At 35.7% G+C, this 16,538-nt stretch overlaps 1 protein-coding gene across 2 annotated transcripts in view; it reads right to left on the bottom strand.

Annotated features, from left to right (window-relative positions):
* Nucleotides 1-16,538, bottom strand: part of LOC139959860 (uncharacterized) — a 49,560-nt gene that overhangs the window by 19,341 nt on the left and 13,681 nt on the right. For both annotated transcript variants that reach the window (XM_071957765.1, XM_071957773.1), the window contains exons 3-7: nt 15,159-15,341; nt 14,120-14,212; nt 1,841-1,921; nt 1,392-1,555; nt 648-806 (exon numbers count right to left, since the gene is read on the bottom strand). In XM_071957765.1, coding sequence (XP_071813866.1) covers nt 648-806; nt 1,392-1,555; nt 1,841-1,921; nt 14,120-14,212; nt 15,159-15,341 — 680 coding nt within the window. The remainder of the gene's footprint in view (nt 1-647; nt 807-1,391; nt 1,556-1,840; nt 1,922-14,119; nt 14,213-15,158; nt 15,342-16,538) is intronic.

Here is a 16,538-nt window from a genome sequence, read left to right as displayed (position 1 = left end):
AAAACCTTTGGTAAATTATAATGGTAGAATATACTGTTTAATTTAAATATGTGGAGTAACGAGCAAACAATAGCAGACACGACTATTAGAAAGATTACAAAACTTCTTAGTATCAATTATGGTATCAGTTTTACCAAGTTGACAAAGAAAAACTTGCATTGCATTATCTCCATATGTTCAAGTGACTTCTTCGCTCCCCCAAGACTCCCCTGAAATGAATACTGAGCTCAGCACTGATGCACTCCAGATAAATAGCGCATAGCTGACGGAATATCAACGATTGTAAGTTTCATAATGAGGCCTTCAGTATCATCTTCGAAAGGCAAATCAACTTTATAATACATTTCAGGGTCCCCCAAATAGCAAGGGGAGGTGAAGGGGGCATGGCTTACAAATAGTTTTCATAGCATGACGGTGTGGGAGGAAATTCCCCCACATCCCCCATCCCTGCCCCACTCTCAACCTGTGTTGGGGTTGTTGCATTAAATACAAAAATTTACAGCCATATATGATTTTGTTTCATGTAATCTTCAGGTGGTAAAGCTGTAGCCAAATGCATAGGTAGAACATGAATATATATTAATGTAGAACATATGACACAAGGAATAGTTTAAGGGTCCGACCAATTAAAAGATGGCATTACTCACTGGTAGACCTTCTTCCTGGTTGCTATGCTGAAGCCGTTACTACCAAGCTTCTTAATGATGTTGATCTCCTTGGATAGTTGTACGATGTTCAATGCCTGTTGGTTTTCATCGTCTGGTTTGTAGTAAGATAGTTCTCCCTTCCTGATGCGCACCCAACGTCTGTAGTACAAGCAGTAAAATAAAAGAGAAATATGTTTATAGACTTACAGGGGTAACCAAAGTTATTTGGGGGTATTCGTTGTACTCCTGTTCATCTACAGGTATAAACATACACTTTTCTTGTACTCAATAGGAAAGAGTCCTCTTACTCCAGGCCCTGTACTCATAGCTGGTACTTGTAAGTAGGTACTAATGCTGGGCTCAATGTTTTGTGACAGTACAAAACTGGGTTGGATATTTACCAGCACTGACAGACTAGCTTATCTGTCTTCTCACAATTCTTTGTTCCACAAGACAGAGACCACGGTGAAGAATATTTGTAAAATGGTAAAGAAGATAATTAAGACTGATTAACTAATGAAGGGCGATGCACAGACTGATGATTTTAAGATTAAAAACAAAACGGCTAAAAAGAGCACAAATACAGCAAGACAGTTATTGCGTACATGTATAACCACACAATTACGTCTTAGAACAGAGTTCATCGATGCAAGAAAATAAGAATTTATTCGCTTTCAAAACATTCCAAATTAAGAAATTGAGTAGACTTGGTTGTGTTCCGTTTTACGACCACATGTTACCAACCTTGTCCATGTTGTGTAGAGACTGTGGTTTTTCTTCTCCAGGAAGCCTTCTTGAATGACCTTTTGACACTTAGTCACGTGACTATGAATGTCTTTAGACCTGGCGACATGGTTACCAGCTTTGGACTTGTTGTTTTCAATGATCAGCTGCAGAAGTCTGCAAATCTGCCGATGAAAATAGATAGCATTGCTATGGTAACAAGACACTGGTACCTTCTAAACACTTAAATATCCAAGCAATAGGGCAACTCCATCCCAACGTTTTTTTCAAAAGTTTTTTAAGATCATCCTTGATCGTGAGTCTTTTGTGAATTGTTGTCATGATAAGCTCGGTTCTTACAAACACAGCAAAAGGTTAGGGTCAAATGTGTTCCTTTTGGTCATCACCCAGGCCCCATGTTGTATTATTCTGTAAGGTCTTTGATTTAGGTCGGAATGAATCAGTCTTACCTTCTCCTTCTCCTCCAGTGTGTCTGCTTCCAGCTCATACTCATGATGATCTCTGAAGTAAATGAAGAACTTTAAGCCCTCCTTCAAACGGAACAAAAATAAATAAAATAGAATGATAATGACGTTCATAAAAACACTGTGAAATATGCAATAAAAGGTATCAAGCTGCCCTATACATCATAAAGGCAAGCATATGTACTCTTACAGCAATCTTTCTCTTTGGTCGGCAATTTAAAAAGAATCTAACAATCTAAATCTAACAAAATAAGATAGCATTTGGCTGGAGGACACATCTTCCTCCCCTCCCTCCTCCCTCCCCCTTGCCCCTACCCTCCTAGACTTTCTTCAGCAAGTGTTTTTTTATCGGCAAATATAATGAATGATTTCATGATATTGCAAAAGTTTGTTGCCAGATTCTTTGTCCTATCAGTGGCCTACTATATAAATGTAAAATGCAAAGCTCAATATTTTCAATAAATTTCCAAGTTAATTAAAACACACACAATGACACAAAAGAAAAGGTCACCTACATTTATCAAACATATTCTCAGTTTATATAATGTAGGGGTAGTTTGACAATTGCTAGACGCTTTTTGACAAACTGCTGCTTGTAAGTTTGTAATAAAAATTCATGAACTTGTAAAACTCAATGGATCCAAAATCACTATTTTAGAATATTAAAAATTTACCCAGAGTCACCAGAAAATGTTAGGGTGTGGCCCAAAAAATTTGGAAGAAAAAAGAAATTGTCAATATTTGTGGAACAATAAGTGGATTAATCTTGAACATAAATATGACACCCATTCTACAACTAAGCACACTTCATAAAAAATTAATAAAAATATTGAGAACAAAACCAATGCCCATTTTAAGGTCATGCTAAGTAGGCCCTACTTCAATATTTTAGATTCATAACATGCAAAAACCATCTCTGAATACAGAAAACAAACATTGTAATACAATAAAAAAAAAATTAAAAAAACACAATTAACAATTGAAGCACATGTGGCTTGCTGATGTCATATTTAGACTTGTTCAAGTCTTCACCTTGTATTTTAAGCAGCATTAAACCTGTCAAATATCCCACATGGGAATAAGTTTTCTCTTAGCTTTGGGAAGTTGTTCATATTTTATAATATCTCTAGCTTATCCAGACTAATGATGACGGTTGGGTTTGTGTCTCCTTTTATCGATACTTATACATTCAAAGAGGAAAAAAAAAAAGGAAGAAAAAAAAGTTTAACAAATTTAATTATAAACACAACATCCTGTGATCATGAATGTTTAACCTATTATCTGTTACAGATATGATTCATTACAAGGTGAAAGTGGTTATAGGAGTTGCCATTCATCTGGATTCAATGTTACGGACGACGTCATTAATAGTCTCTGTTACATTTGATAGTCTATGGTCCATTAATTATGAGAGCTTTCGTTTATTACGAATTGGTGATTTATGACAACTAAATGTGGTATTCAAATGTGACCGTCACGGAGGGTAAATGATATGAAAGGGCTGTACAAGAACCACGACATATGCTCCTGTGGTAGCACCACGTCCTGCAGATAGTTATGACTCTGGTCAAAATTACTGGAGGGAGAGCTGAGAAGGGGAGGGAGACATTACAATCTTCCCTGCCTATAGCAAATACCACCAGAGTCCCCTGTTTTGGGGCCAAAAACAGGGGATATTTGAATATCTACCCACTTGTTCATGCTAGCCATACTGAATGCTCTCTGCACACCTTCATGATAAAGATATAGTGTACTATTTCAGTGGTGGAGCCAAATTTGTCATCACACAGGAAAGTAGTGCTGGCCATTACAGCACTTGTGTTTACAATCATACGGTGGCTAGTAAATTAATTAGGTGTGCTCAAGGAATGAATCCTAATGGCAGTATTTGGGGTAGTTTATATGCTATCGAGTAACACATTATTAATACTTGAGTGAATTTGAGGACTGTTTTTCTACAGGCAGGCTTGACCGTCATGGAGGAGATGGTTTCCTGCGCTTATCTCCTCTTGCTGCAACATATACTTTTCATTTTATTGCCTAAAGTTGGCCTTTAGCTACTGTTAAAGTCCTATTATATACATATAAGGAAAAGCTACTGTCTAGCTTGTATTCAGCATCCTGCCCTAGAAATAGATGATTCTTCCTTCCTATTTATATTAGACAGGAAGAGAGAAAATTAGATGTTAGTTAAATAGTCATCAATACCAACCAATTTACAGACAACACAGTGTGGAGTGCACTATATATATATCCTTCATTGCATCACAATATTGCATGTTTTAAAGAGGTCATGGTACAAAGTAAAAATAATTGCTGACATTATACCAGTGGAAGGTGTCGCTGACTATACTATAATTAAAATGATCTTCACGAAAGTATTTGGTTCCATTAAAGGCTTTTGGAGTTGCATGAGATTTAGCAGCAAACTCTATAAGATTTCTGTGGGAGCATGACAATTATCAAGAGAATGGGGATGGGGACGAGTAGGGGAGAGGGCAAGTGAGTGGGAGAGGATCAGGAGAGGGAGAGGACCAAATAAATTGTTGCAATATTTAATTTGTTAAAGCAAACCCAGGGTACAGAGTCAGTGCTAGCACCTGCTTACTGGTTGGGAGCTTGAGGGAGGTCACCATAGCTTTGATTGGTGATGGAGAGAGGGTGGAAAGAAGCAACCCAAGAGGGGATGATGTGGAAATGGGGAATTATCCACTCAGGTTTCTGTTGTTATAAGCAATTCTTGCAAAGCATCATTTAAAGTGACTCCTCAAATGTCTGTCATTTATGAGTAATTGAAAATTCATGTTCTTGGAAAAATCTTATAATCCTGTGACAACTGGAGTTCAGTCAAGTTTAATCACCAAAGAAATATAAGAATGGACAGATATCTCGAGTCTTCAGTATGGCGACTATTTTTTACTTCTACAACAAATGGAAATTATTTCAGTTTGAAATGAATAGCAAATATAATTTAAATCAGTGATTCCTTTTAAAACAATTCAGGTGTCTTCAATCCTATCAGTCTTGACATGATTCACATATCTCTCTTGATTTTATTATTTAACTATCTTACATTATTAAAATAAGGCTTTTACATTGAGAATAGTACAGCCTTTTTTTTTTTTTAAATGTTTTTTTTTTAAATCCCACATAAAATCCCACATAACTAATTGCAGTTTATCTAGTCTGACATTTTTTTTTGATACTTTTCAATTTGCAATATTAATATTTAATAACACTTATAATATTTCTGGACAAAAACTAACATGTTCAAAGTTTGATTGCAAAAGTTTTATACTCATTAATTGATGTTTATTTTGTTGAGAAACTTTTTTATGAGTGCTCCGGCATTTAATAGTCTGATCTTTTACAATCTTAGCATATAAGCAATGTTTGGAGGGTTTGGTGATATTTCTGGAAACCAATATAACTGCAAATATCTACTTCACAGGTAAGTTGTATTTATTTCTATGTTTTCATAAATATTGAAAATCAGTATTGATGTGTTTGCTCACAGCTTCCTTTAAGTTCCTTTAAGAACGAGTTAATGATTTCTCAATCTTTGACTATATCACTTTAAATTGTATCAAACAGGAATTAAGTGAGTGATAGACACACTCTAACATCCATCAACATGAACTTTTTGGATGTACTATATTGACATCATCAATTTCCTGACCGAAGATCTAAGAAAAAAGTGAGCTTTCAGAAAGTATATATCTTGGCTATTAAAAACTTCATTAGTTTTCACCACTCTTTAGCATACATTGGTCGTAACTGGTAATTAAATTATCGACTGTGTACATTTGATGCACATAAGCTTATGAGAGGGTGGGGGGAGAGGGTGGGGGGGGGTAAGGAGCGAAGTGAAGGTATATATTAAAGATGTTGGTTTCTGAAAACATCTAGCTTTATAACTTGCTAATAACCAACAAAACTAAAGGATTACCAGACGTCAGAAATTAATGGCTTTATAATTAATTGATTAACAAATTGGCTTGCATTTTACCCTACAGAAGATTTTTGTCATATGTAATAACTATATAAGCTGCACACATACACACATTGTATAGTTTCCTTCGATTTATAGAATGTAGAAGTAAGAATGTCGTAATTAGTTTTCACATGAACTTAATTAACGGAAAAAGTTAATCGACACGGTAACAAAGTAAGAACGGAATTGGCGGATGGGAAAACCATTTTGTCCGTTTCCTTAAAACTTAACAGGCAGGGTATTTGGGAAACATAAGGGTTTTGTGACCAATTAATTGACAAAAGTAGCTTTAAAATGGAAAATTCATCAGTATCTTAAAAGTTTGGCAACATATAACCCAATCTTCTACATAGCAAAATAAAACGCAAGAAAAAAAAAGTATTGCCTTTGTCATTGAAACCAAACAGAATGACACAAAAATATGGTTTTCCCCTATTACTTTGTAAAGGTATTTGCACAGTGTGTACGTGGTTTCCTCTTGAAACCTAGATCATCTGTGAAACTAATAACAAGTGCCAAGTGGTATCAGAACCTGAGACATTGTCTAAGTATTGAAATTTTGGCCATTTTACAGGCTAAACGCCAGTGGATTTTGACATTTGTCAGAGGAAAACAAGGAAAAGGTACTTGCATTTTTTTGGCAAGTAGACATAAAAATCATAAACAAATGTTAAGTCAGTTAACAATCCTCAGATAATCTGCATGATCTTTGCAGCTACAATGTAAGCCGCATCATTTTTGCTCATTATATTGATCAGCAAATATTATTAGGCTTCTCTCTAAAGCCTGCAGCTGCACAGAATGATGTGAACATGTGTGTTGTAATTCAGGGAAATGCCAATGAGAACTTGATTTTAGCCAGTAGCATATTTTTTTAATATTTACATCTTACATCTTACAAGTGGCTAAACAAGGCTTGTGAAATTCTAGGCCTGTTGTCACCTGAACACCTTGTTGCCATATACAGTGTTGATTACTCAAACATTTGTCAAACCGGACACTTTCACCATTTTTGACATTTTCTTCCATTAAAATTTTAAACAAAACTGCCGAGTTTCAACAACACCGTTTTGGGTTTTTAGGATAAAATAGAACAAAGATATTAAAAAAACGAAGGAGTGAGCAAAAAAAGTCAACTCAAAATGCTTATGTAACTTTTTACAGTCCTAATCACTACACAGCAGTTTGAACTAGTTACTGCGCTTGGGCAACAGTGATCTGCTACAGGTTGCTTCAACTACTATGATCTACACATAGTCTATAATTCTTTCCTTGATGTAATAATACAAAGGTTCCTGAGCATTATAGATGCTTAAGGACAGCCTTTTATTGTGCTTTATAATTCGATTGCAGTCCGGCTTGGCAACAGGATGTTGTGCTTTTAGTTTAGGAAGGTCATCATAAAACAAATATATTTAAAGGTGGCTATTGTGCTTGTTAATTGGACAAGACTTTAACTATCATATCTTTGCAGTGTGCTGAGGAGAAGTATTGATGAGTTTCAAGTCTTATGTGGAATGACGTATGCCTGTCTCTTAAAAAGATAACTTTAAGCACAAAATTAATTTTGCTTTGTTGTAGACTGTTAAAACACACTGTTGAAGTTCATATATGGATGGATGGATGAGTGAATCAATGAATCAATGAGTGTACAAATATACGAATCAATGGATGAGTGAATAAAGCAATGGGTCAATGAATGAATATGAATCAATCAATGAATCAATCATTCAATCTATCTATCTATCTTGTAATACATATGTACTTCAGCTTTTAACAAAGTTTGTGTTGTTGTTATTTGTATACAATCAACATCTCAACCATGATTCTACCGAATGTTTGAAATCGCTATGAACATATCTCTACAACATATTGAGCTACTGCAATTGAAGATACATGCATTGTGTATTACTTCTGAACTTACGTACCTCTTGTACAATGTACCCCTGAGTAGTGACCTTATGCAATATAAATATGGACTTAACAATAAAGATGTACTACTGAATATATGTTCAATTGACCTTCTAATAAATTGCCATATTGTTGTTTTTGTTGTTTCTTGACCTTCCAATCAATGACTAAAGAGCTCTACAATATGTTGCAGTGCCAGTGATATTATGGAATGCATATTTATGCCTCTATGTATACAGGGATGTGCCCAGGATTTCCTGATTGCCTGGTATACTGATCGCCATCCTGGGGGATTGGTCTAAGGGGGAGGGGGTGTCGTCTAAGGGGTAGAGGGTTCCCCTCCCCTTTGGGAAATTTTTGAAGGTGCTCAGATGCCAAATGCTAGCACTTGTGTAGCTTTTTAAGCACATACACAAGTACTAGTTTTGCAAACAATTTACTTTTTTAAATTTTTTTTTGGGGGGAAATATATTACGTACCTGGTAAAAGTTATTAGTTTGTTTCAAAGAGATTTTACAAGGGACTGATTGAGAGCCGTAAGTAATGTTTCTCGCATGCGTAACTGATGCATTATTAGTCTGTATGATTTTGGCATAGCTAGGCCCAATTTATGTTGAATATATTGTTAGGAATGTCAGGATTTTAGATGTAAATAGTGCTGGGCAGGATTCACGATTTTTAAGACAGTGCTGGGCGGTAATTTTTAGTGCTGGGCGGGGCCACCCAGTGCCGCCCAGCGTGGGCACATCCCTGTATATATTGAATACCACATGTTACTAAGATAAATGCACGACAGTTCTATTATGTTGCACTATGTCTTATTACTGACCTTATAATTGCATTATGTACAATGTACTATGAGGTGTACTGACCTTCGCAACAGTAACACCATTTGCACTTTAATTTTGCCATCGACCTTACATACCCTTACATACCTTACTTATATAGAGGTAACCATATCTCGTTCTATATCTATGCCACTGACCTGTTAAAAATATATGTGTTTGGTAAAATACACTGTCATGAACTTACAATAAATGTATTGCGTATTATATGCACTGTAATGAAATCTATGTATCTCGTTCTGTATATTTGATGTGCACATCGACTGTATTATAAACCTAGTGTGCACAGTTACTATGTACAAAAATGACAGTGTGATAGATTATGTGTTCAACACAAATTACTGACCTTATAGTAATATATTGGGTATTGCTGTTCATTATAATGGCAATGTATTTAGTTACTATGCATGAACACAATTGCTATTCACTATAATGGCCCTGTAGTAAATTACTATGCATGAACACAATATACTTATAGTAATATATGGGTATTGCTATTCACTATAATGGCCCTGTATTAAATTATTATGCATGAACACAATATACTTATAGTAATATATCGTGTACTACTATACACTATTATGACTGTGTAAATTATGGGTACAAATCTAACCATTATTCATTTTGTAACACTATGCACAATATATATATATATATGACAGTATAATGTAGATGTACCTTATACATGGCATTGACCTTACAATAAATGCATCGTGTAAATTGCACTGTATTTTATTGTGTCACACTAACACTATCAATATTGTACACTAAATGTATTTCATTCTACACTGTGTACAGTGGCGGAGCGTCCATACAGTCAGGGGGGCGGATGCCCCCCCCTGACGGACTCAAACAGACAGCTGGCGCCCTTTTCAGCTTTTTACCACGTTTTACTCATTCGCGATAATTGACTTTTTTATTGCGCTCTCATCTACCTATTGACATTTGTCACAATATCTGCAAATTAGCAAGGCCTGGAAAGGGTCATTTCCGGCGATCTAGGGAGTATCTTTACTCAAAAAATTTCTGTACACTCCGCGCCAACCTGTGGTGGCGCTCCACTTAGATAGTGTCGAAAGCGCCCCTACAGACCATTCTCGCCCCACCTAACCAATACCCCTAGCTCCGCCACTGACTGTGTACTGACGTTAATAGATGCATTTGGTAATATAATTTACATTGACTTTTGAATATATGTGTCGCAATCTATATGGACCTGATAATAACTGTGAGTTGTACATTCTACGGCCCTATACAAGCAATGCAAGGACCGAACAGTAATTTTGTAATGTATATCACATGGTGTTGACCTCATAATTTACATTAAAGTTGCACTATAGAGGTCATCAGAGGTCATCACTGAGGCTGTGCAGCTGATCTTTGTTCTCATGGCGTACACTAAAAACTAAAAGTGAAGAGAACTGCTAAGAGATCACACACCATCAGCATGTACATCAGCATGTAGTGATAACCTCTGACATAGTCTCTATAGTGCAACTTTAATGTAAATTATGAGGTCAACACCATGTGATATGGTTATGCCATTAAATGTGGACGTCAAAGCTCCTCAGAGAAATAGTACAGCCAAGAGTTACTACATGCTACCAAGACTGCTGCGGATACAAGAGTGCTGACCAGTTCGAGTTTAAGGCAGATCTTGTACTTAATAGCACTAATACAGGAACTGTTGAGAAAGGAATTAAACCCACTTACTGATACTAATGCTAAAAACAATAATGACCCTCAAAAGCCTAACCTTTAATTACTGTAGGTCAACATTCACATCTGCTATATAGAAAACTATTCCATGCGTTTCAATTATTCGAAAACACAAAAAGGCAATATTTTTTCTGCCAATTTCTGCCAATTTTAAACAATGGTTTTCAGAAGATATTTTAGCCATTTCTCACGATTAATTAAGAGCGTGTGGTAAAGAAATACAACCTAGACTGATAGCAACATTTATTTTTTTAACAACTCATCAAAATTAATTTTTGTCCTTTAACAAACCAACAATTAACTGAAAATGTCATCGTAATTGATCAGCAATTATTTTCAAGAGATACATATGTCTCCTAGATTATTATTTTTTTTTCATCATACGTACATTTATAGCAGGGACACTTACTGATTCCAGTCCATTCTGAAGATGTGTGCACATTTATGGAAATAACAGAACTTAACAGAACTTATCACTATTTGCAAAGTTTGTCCAGGTTTACGTTCTTCATCTGCTGACGTGGGCATTGTGCTTGATATTCCAGTAACCAATCGTAAAACATTTATAAACAGATCGTTTTCCATAGCAGTCCCCATGACTTGCAATAGATTGTCTGATTTTCTTCGAAATATTCATAGTTTTGAACGATTCAAGCGTGAATTAAAAACTCACCTCTTTAAGAAAGCTTTTTATTAAGACATTTCTTGATTGTATGAACTTTTTGTACTGTATGTACTTATTATTATTTTTTGTACAGCGTCTCTGAATGTACTTTTTCTTTGTAGATATCGTTCCCTTTTTAAGTCAATAAACATAAAAACTTTAAAGGTGTCATCAAAATTTTAAAAAAGATCACATAGTTAGGGTCATCAAGTTTCTGAAAAGTGCTAAATTGCCCACTTATATAGTTCTACAAATTCAATCCAGGAAACCGTTGAGTCATTCAATCGTTTTAATACCGGGCGTTTTGGAAAATAGTTTTAAACTAAACAAATCGTAAGTATTTTACCATTTTGTTGCAAATTGTCAAAATGATTAGATTCCATAGGATCACTTTTAGCATTCTTCTCTTTCTTTCTTTTCAGAAAAGATGTTGAAATACTCACTTTATGTTAAATGACCAATTTATCACTTTGCCACAAATTGTTGAATTATTAAAAGTTAAATGTTAATAAGTTTTTTCCAGTTTACGACTAATTGATTGGTTATAATCGGTAAAGAAATATACAGAATTGATTAATTTTCACAAACTATTTGTATTTTAAAATGAACAAGTACACATTTTGTTGAAAAATTGTTACTTGATTTACCAAGAGATCTTAATATTTTCCAGGCATACACCTTAGATATTTGATTGACTGATTATAATCACATACAACTAAGCAGCAACTTGAAAATTCCAAATCGTTAAATGAAAGGAAACTTCACTAATATCGATCTGTATACATTGATTCCTGTATTTACTGATGCCCCAAAGATTTGTGTGTGTTAGTTTGTGTGTTAGTTAGTCTATAAGTAACCTGATCGAATAAGCTTAAGAATTTGGCTCCTTGCATAAGACACTGCTTTCAGTTCTTAGTACCAAAGGAAAGACTTTGCAAATACTGGGGGCATTTCAGAAGCTACATTTGAAGGGGTTTCAAAGTTTTAATATCCCAATGGTGTCATTAATTGCAAGCAGAACCTTGCAAAGGTTAGTATAATCACAGAGCATCCTGTGGGGTTTGTCAAAAGACTATAGTTGATAAGTACTAAAAACAGCATTAAGGGAAAAAGGAACTAAGTAACAGTGAGTACAGGTCATAGTTCACTTGAGGGACTTTGCTTTCAAAAACGGAGGCCCAAAGAGGGATTGGGTGCAATACATACAATGTCAATAAATTATGTAGATTCTTTATCATGGCAGTCTCGAAAAGAAAGAGAGGTTAAGGTTAGAAGCTGGAAAACACTTGCATTCCAATGAACTTTTGTAATCACACTTTCACTGGTGAAGTCAAGGTCTTAGGGCTGATTAGCAACCTGTTATAAGGAGGATGGTAGCCATGGCAGATCAATGCTATTGGTGAGTGACTATAAACTGTTGTGGCATCATGAGTAAAGGAACATAGAAGTTGGAAGGCTTGTGGGTACAAGCTATGGCCAGTCAACAAGTTTAAATATATCATCAAGGAGCTATCCATGATTTTTATAAAACTTAAAAGAATCTTCTAAATTGGGAAAACAAATCCACTATGAGGTAGAACTGCCACCATGAACATGAAGTAAAAGTTAAGCAGCCTTCCAGCTTTCCCCCACATTATGTGTATGTGAATGCTGATAGCTGTGTCAGGAACTTTGTGTAAAAGCTATGATGTACTGTAGCAATGCTTGTATTTGAATGATTCCTCTATAGCCTATGCTAAAGTTTGAACTGTTATGATCGAGTGGATAAAGGTCGGTGGCATTAGAAGCAATGAAACCTACTATAGTATCTGCGAGCTTGAGCTCGTATGTAAGGTAGGTTTTTCGTCGAAGAAAAATACACGGTTTTACTCATCTGAAATAGTCTTACACATTTCCAAAACAGGCATTGTAAAATAACTGCAGGGCCCCCAGGAGGATATCATCGAACGTCATCAGGAATTGGGAAATCCTGACCGACTGAGTTCGACAATTTCGGCCGACCTTGTGACTTACTGTTGGTATCATTTTAATCAGTAACATAAATAGTTTACACAAGTTTTAATACCCTGTTTCCTAGCTTCTGCCATTTCATTATCTTCATACAGGAATATACATATATTCTGTGACTTCTTCTAGTCCTAACATACACAGCGATCATGGCAGAATTATTGATAAAGGGAAATTTATTTTATACTTGAATTGTTGGCAGATTGTTGAATTAATAAGTGCTTTTTCTGCCAAACATAAAAATAGACTTTGAAATGTTGGCACTGAAACGGAATTTCCAGGGAAGAAAAGTGGACAATGAACTTGAGGAAAGGGAACAGTGTGCATTTCTTCAGTTAATTGCAGTTATGGGACATTATTGTTTGATTGATGATCTACAACATTTATGGGACATTATTTTTTTGATTGATGATCTGCGATATTTATGGGACATTATTATTGATTGATGATCTACAACATTTATAGGACATTATTATTGCATGATTCATGATCTACAACATTTATGGGACATTATTATTGATTCATGATCTACAACATTTATGGGATATTATTATTGATTGATGATCTACAACATTTATAGGACATTATTATTGATTGATGATCTACAACATTTATGGGACATTATTATTGATTCATGATCTACAACATTTATGGGATATTATTATTGATTGATGATCTACTTGCAACATTTATAGGACACTATTATTGATTGATGATCTACAACATTTATGGGACATTATTACTGATTGATGATCTGCACCATTTTGCTCCAATACCCCTTTACCTCTCATCTGCAGCCATGTGCAGGTACATTCATCACACTAACAAATTGTTTTCTTGTTATTAAACAAACTTGTGTTCCAGCTGCCTGTCTGTAGCATACTGTTCTGCTGACAGTGAACTTGATTCTCAGAAATCAAAGATTCAAAAGATGTTATAGATATTTGAAAACAGCAATTCAATGCAATACAATTTTCTTTTTCTATCAACAGTTATTAAACTACTGTTTTTCATTTCCAAAACCAAAAAGAGAGACTCTTCTAGCAGTTTTGTCATTCTGATGTAGCTAAAAACCAAGAAGATACAGTACAATTAGCATGTATTTTGTTCTTTTCGTTACATACCTCGCTTTCGTAGTCGTTCACGGAGCCAAAGTCAAATTTCCTGTTGAGGTTGCCCTTCTGTATGTTACAGATTTGATCAGACTGAAAGTCAATCTGTGGAAAGTAGAAACATTGGAGTGTAATTAAGCATCATCATCAGCCCAAAGTGTTGAAAGTGTGGTGCTCACGCTTTGTTAAAAGTTTGGTTTTCAAAGAGTTCTTTACTTTGAAGGTTTCCACCCTCCCTCCAAAGTATTTCCCTGCCATTTAAAGGAATTGTGCAATAAACCTCCATTAATTCACTGGTTTAGGAGTCTACAGGCAATGGTGCTTAACTTGTGGTTGTACTTATATACACTTCCTACATTGATGGTTTAATTAAAAAATGAGTTGTCTCAGAGAAGTGGATGCTGTCATTCAAAATGCTTCTGCACGATGAAAATCAATAACCATTTTATTCGACTCCTTGTCCTCTTACCCTCACAGGATACACATATCAAAAGTGCATGTTCCACCTAGCGCTAGTCCCCAGATAAAGGGGAACATCTCAACTTGTACATTACATCAACCTCAACTGCCATATATAAACTATGAGGAAGCAAACATTGACATCCTACTGACTCCCAGGGCTTATAAAAGGGAACCTATCAACTAGTACAATACATCAACTAGCATCAGCCATAAGTACACTAGGAGGAAGCAAACATTGACATCCTATGATCCTTAATCCCCTGATAAATGAGAATCTCTCAACTTGTACATAACATTATTAAACACACCTCATCTGCCTTATATACACTATAGGAGCAAGTGAGATAGCAGGCCTAGAATTTGACAATTTTAGCCATTTGCCAAGAGGTTCCAGAGAAAACCTACTGCCTAAAATCCCACTCTCACAGGTACTTTTCTCAAATTACAACCCACATCAGTTACTAAACAGGCTTTTGAGAAAAGCCCAATTGTCTTTACTGATAAAACAGCTTTTTTCCTTTTTTTAATCAAAAATGTATGTACACAAAATGTTAACACGAAATTATTTCCCCCAGCTGGTAAACTGTACCTGTAAGATTCTCCTTTGAGAGGCCCTGTGCCTGTAGTACTTGTAAACACCAAAGTTGTAGATTCTTTTTACTTGAAATGCATTGTTTATCTCAGCAATTGTTCTCGCCTCTGTCTCTGCTGAGCCGACAATTCCTAACAGCCGAGAGTAATGTACGGCATCATCGATGGATATCTTGCTGGTCTGGCAAAAAAGGAGACAACTCAATATTCATTTGCAATAATGCAATTATAACAAGTAAAGTGCTGCAAGTAGCACACAGGTTTATAATTGGGAGCGGGGGTGGGGAGGGACGAGGGGCATTGGCCAGAATTCAGACCAAGTGGCATCACCAAGCCACCATGAAAATAATTGCTGTGAACATTATTGGGGGGGGGGGGAGATGGCCCCTATGTCTCCCCCTAAGTGTTGGAGCCCCCGAAACATATCTGTCATTCAGATCTGATGCATCCACTAACAAAAATTTGTCTAATAGGGCATATTTATCATGCTATGTTGATGTAATCTTTTTTGCACAGTTACAGTAAATTAACCTATATATGGGGTACTAGTATCTATAAGGGAGCTTGATTATCCACTAACATGATTTATCTGGACAACCTCTGATCCAACCTTTCCAAATAATCCACATTTTACTGTCCTTGTCAACATTACTGGTCATTACACCCTACTTTATATGTTTAATACTTAGTTACCTATTTGTAAATAAAAAATAACAAAAATCAAATCCGTCACAAACTCAGCCAACAAAATACTATTGTCTTTGACCGATTATGACCAAATTATATGAAAAATTGGCAAGTGTTATTATGACCACAGCTTCAAAATACATTACAAGTGATAGTTCAGCCAAAAGTCAGGTGAATTTCCCCAAAATATAGGCCGAGACTATCAATAAACGATTTTGCAGTTAAATTGAAATCCAATATGAACTCTTTTACAAAATATTGTAAGGATGCAGTTTCTTTTTTATTGAGTACCCTTCACATTTTCATCTTCAATGACAAGCATGGATCTAGGGGGATCCCTTGCAGTGAAGATTTTTCAAATTTGAATGAAAGTGGGGGGGGGGGGGTTGGGGGGGGAAGATGGCGGGCAGGAGTCCGACCAATGTACATCTTGAAAATGATGCACCTTAATGAAAATTATTGGAAGACCTTACCTCCTCCATTCACCCTTTCAACTCCTCTCCCCCCCCCCCCTTACCTTGGTCCTTATATTGAGGAGTGTTCAATAAGGACCTGCACATTAACGTGCATTCAAAAATGTAAGACCTCTCTCTGCAAGTTTGCTGTAATTCATTATATTGCTGCAAATATGTTGAAATTTTTACATTCTAATATGATTGTAATTAATTACCAATGACTTTGTCGCATAATG

Source organism: Apostichopus japonicus, chromosome 3 (assembly GCF_037975245.1).
Source record: "Apostichopus japonicus isolate 1M-3 chromosome 3, ASM3797524v1, whole genome shotgun sequence".
Taxonomy (NCBI): Eukaryota; Metazoa; Echinodermata; class Holothuroidea; order Aspidochirotida; family Stichopodidae; genus Apostichopus; species Apostichopus japonicus.
This window is presented reverse-complemented; position numbering and strand designations above follow the sequence as displayed.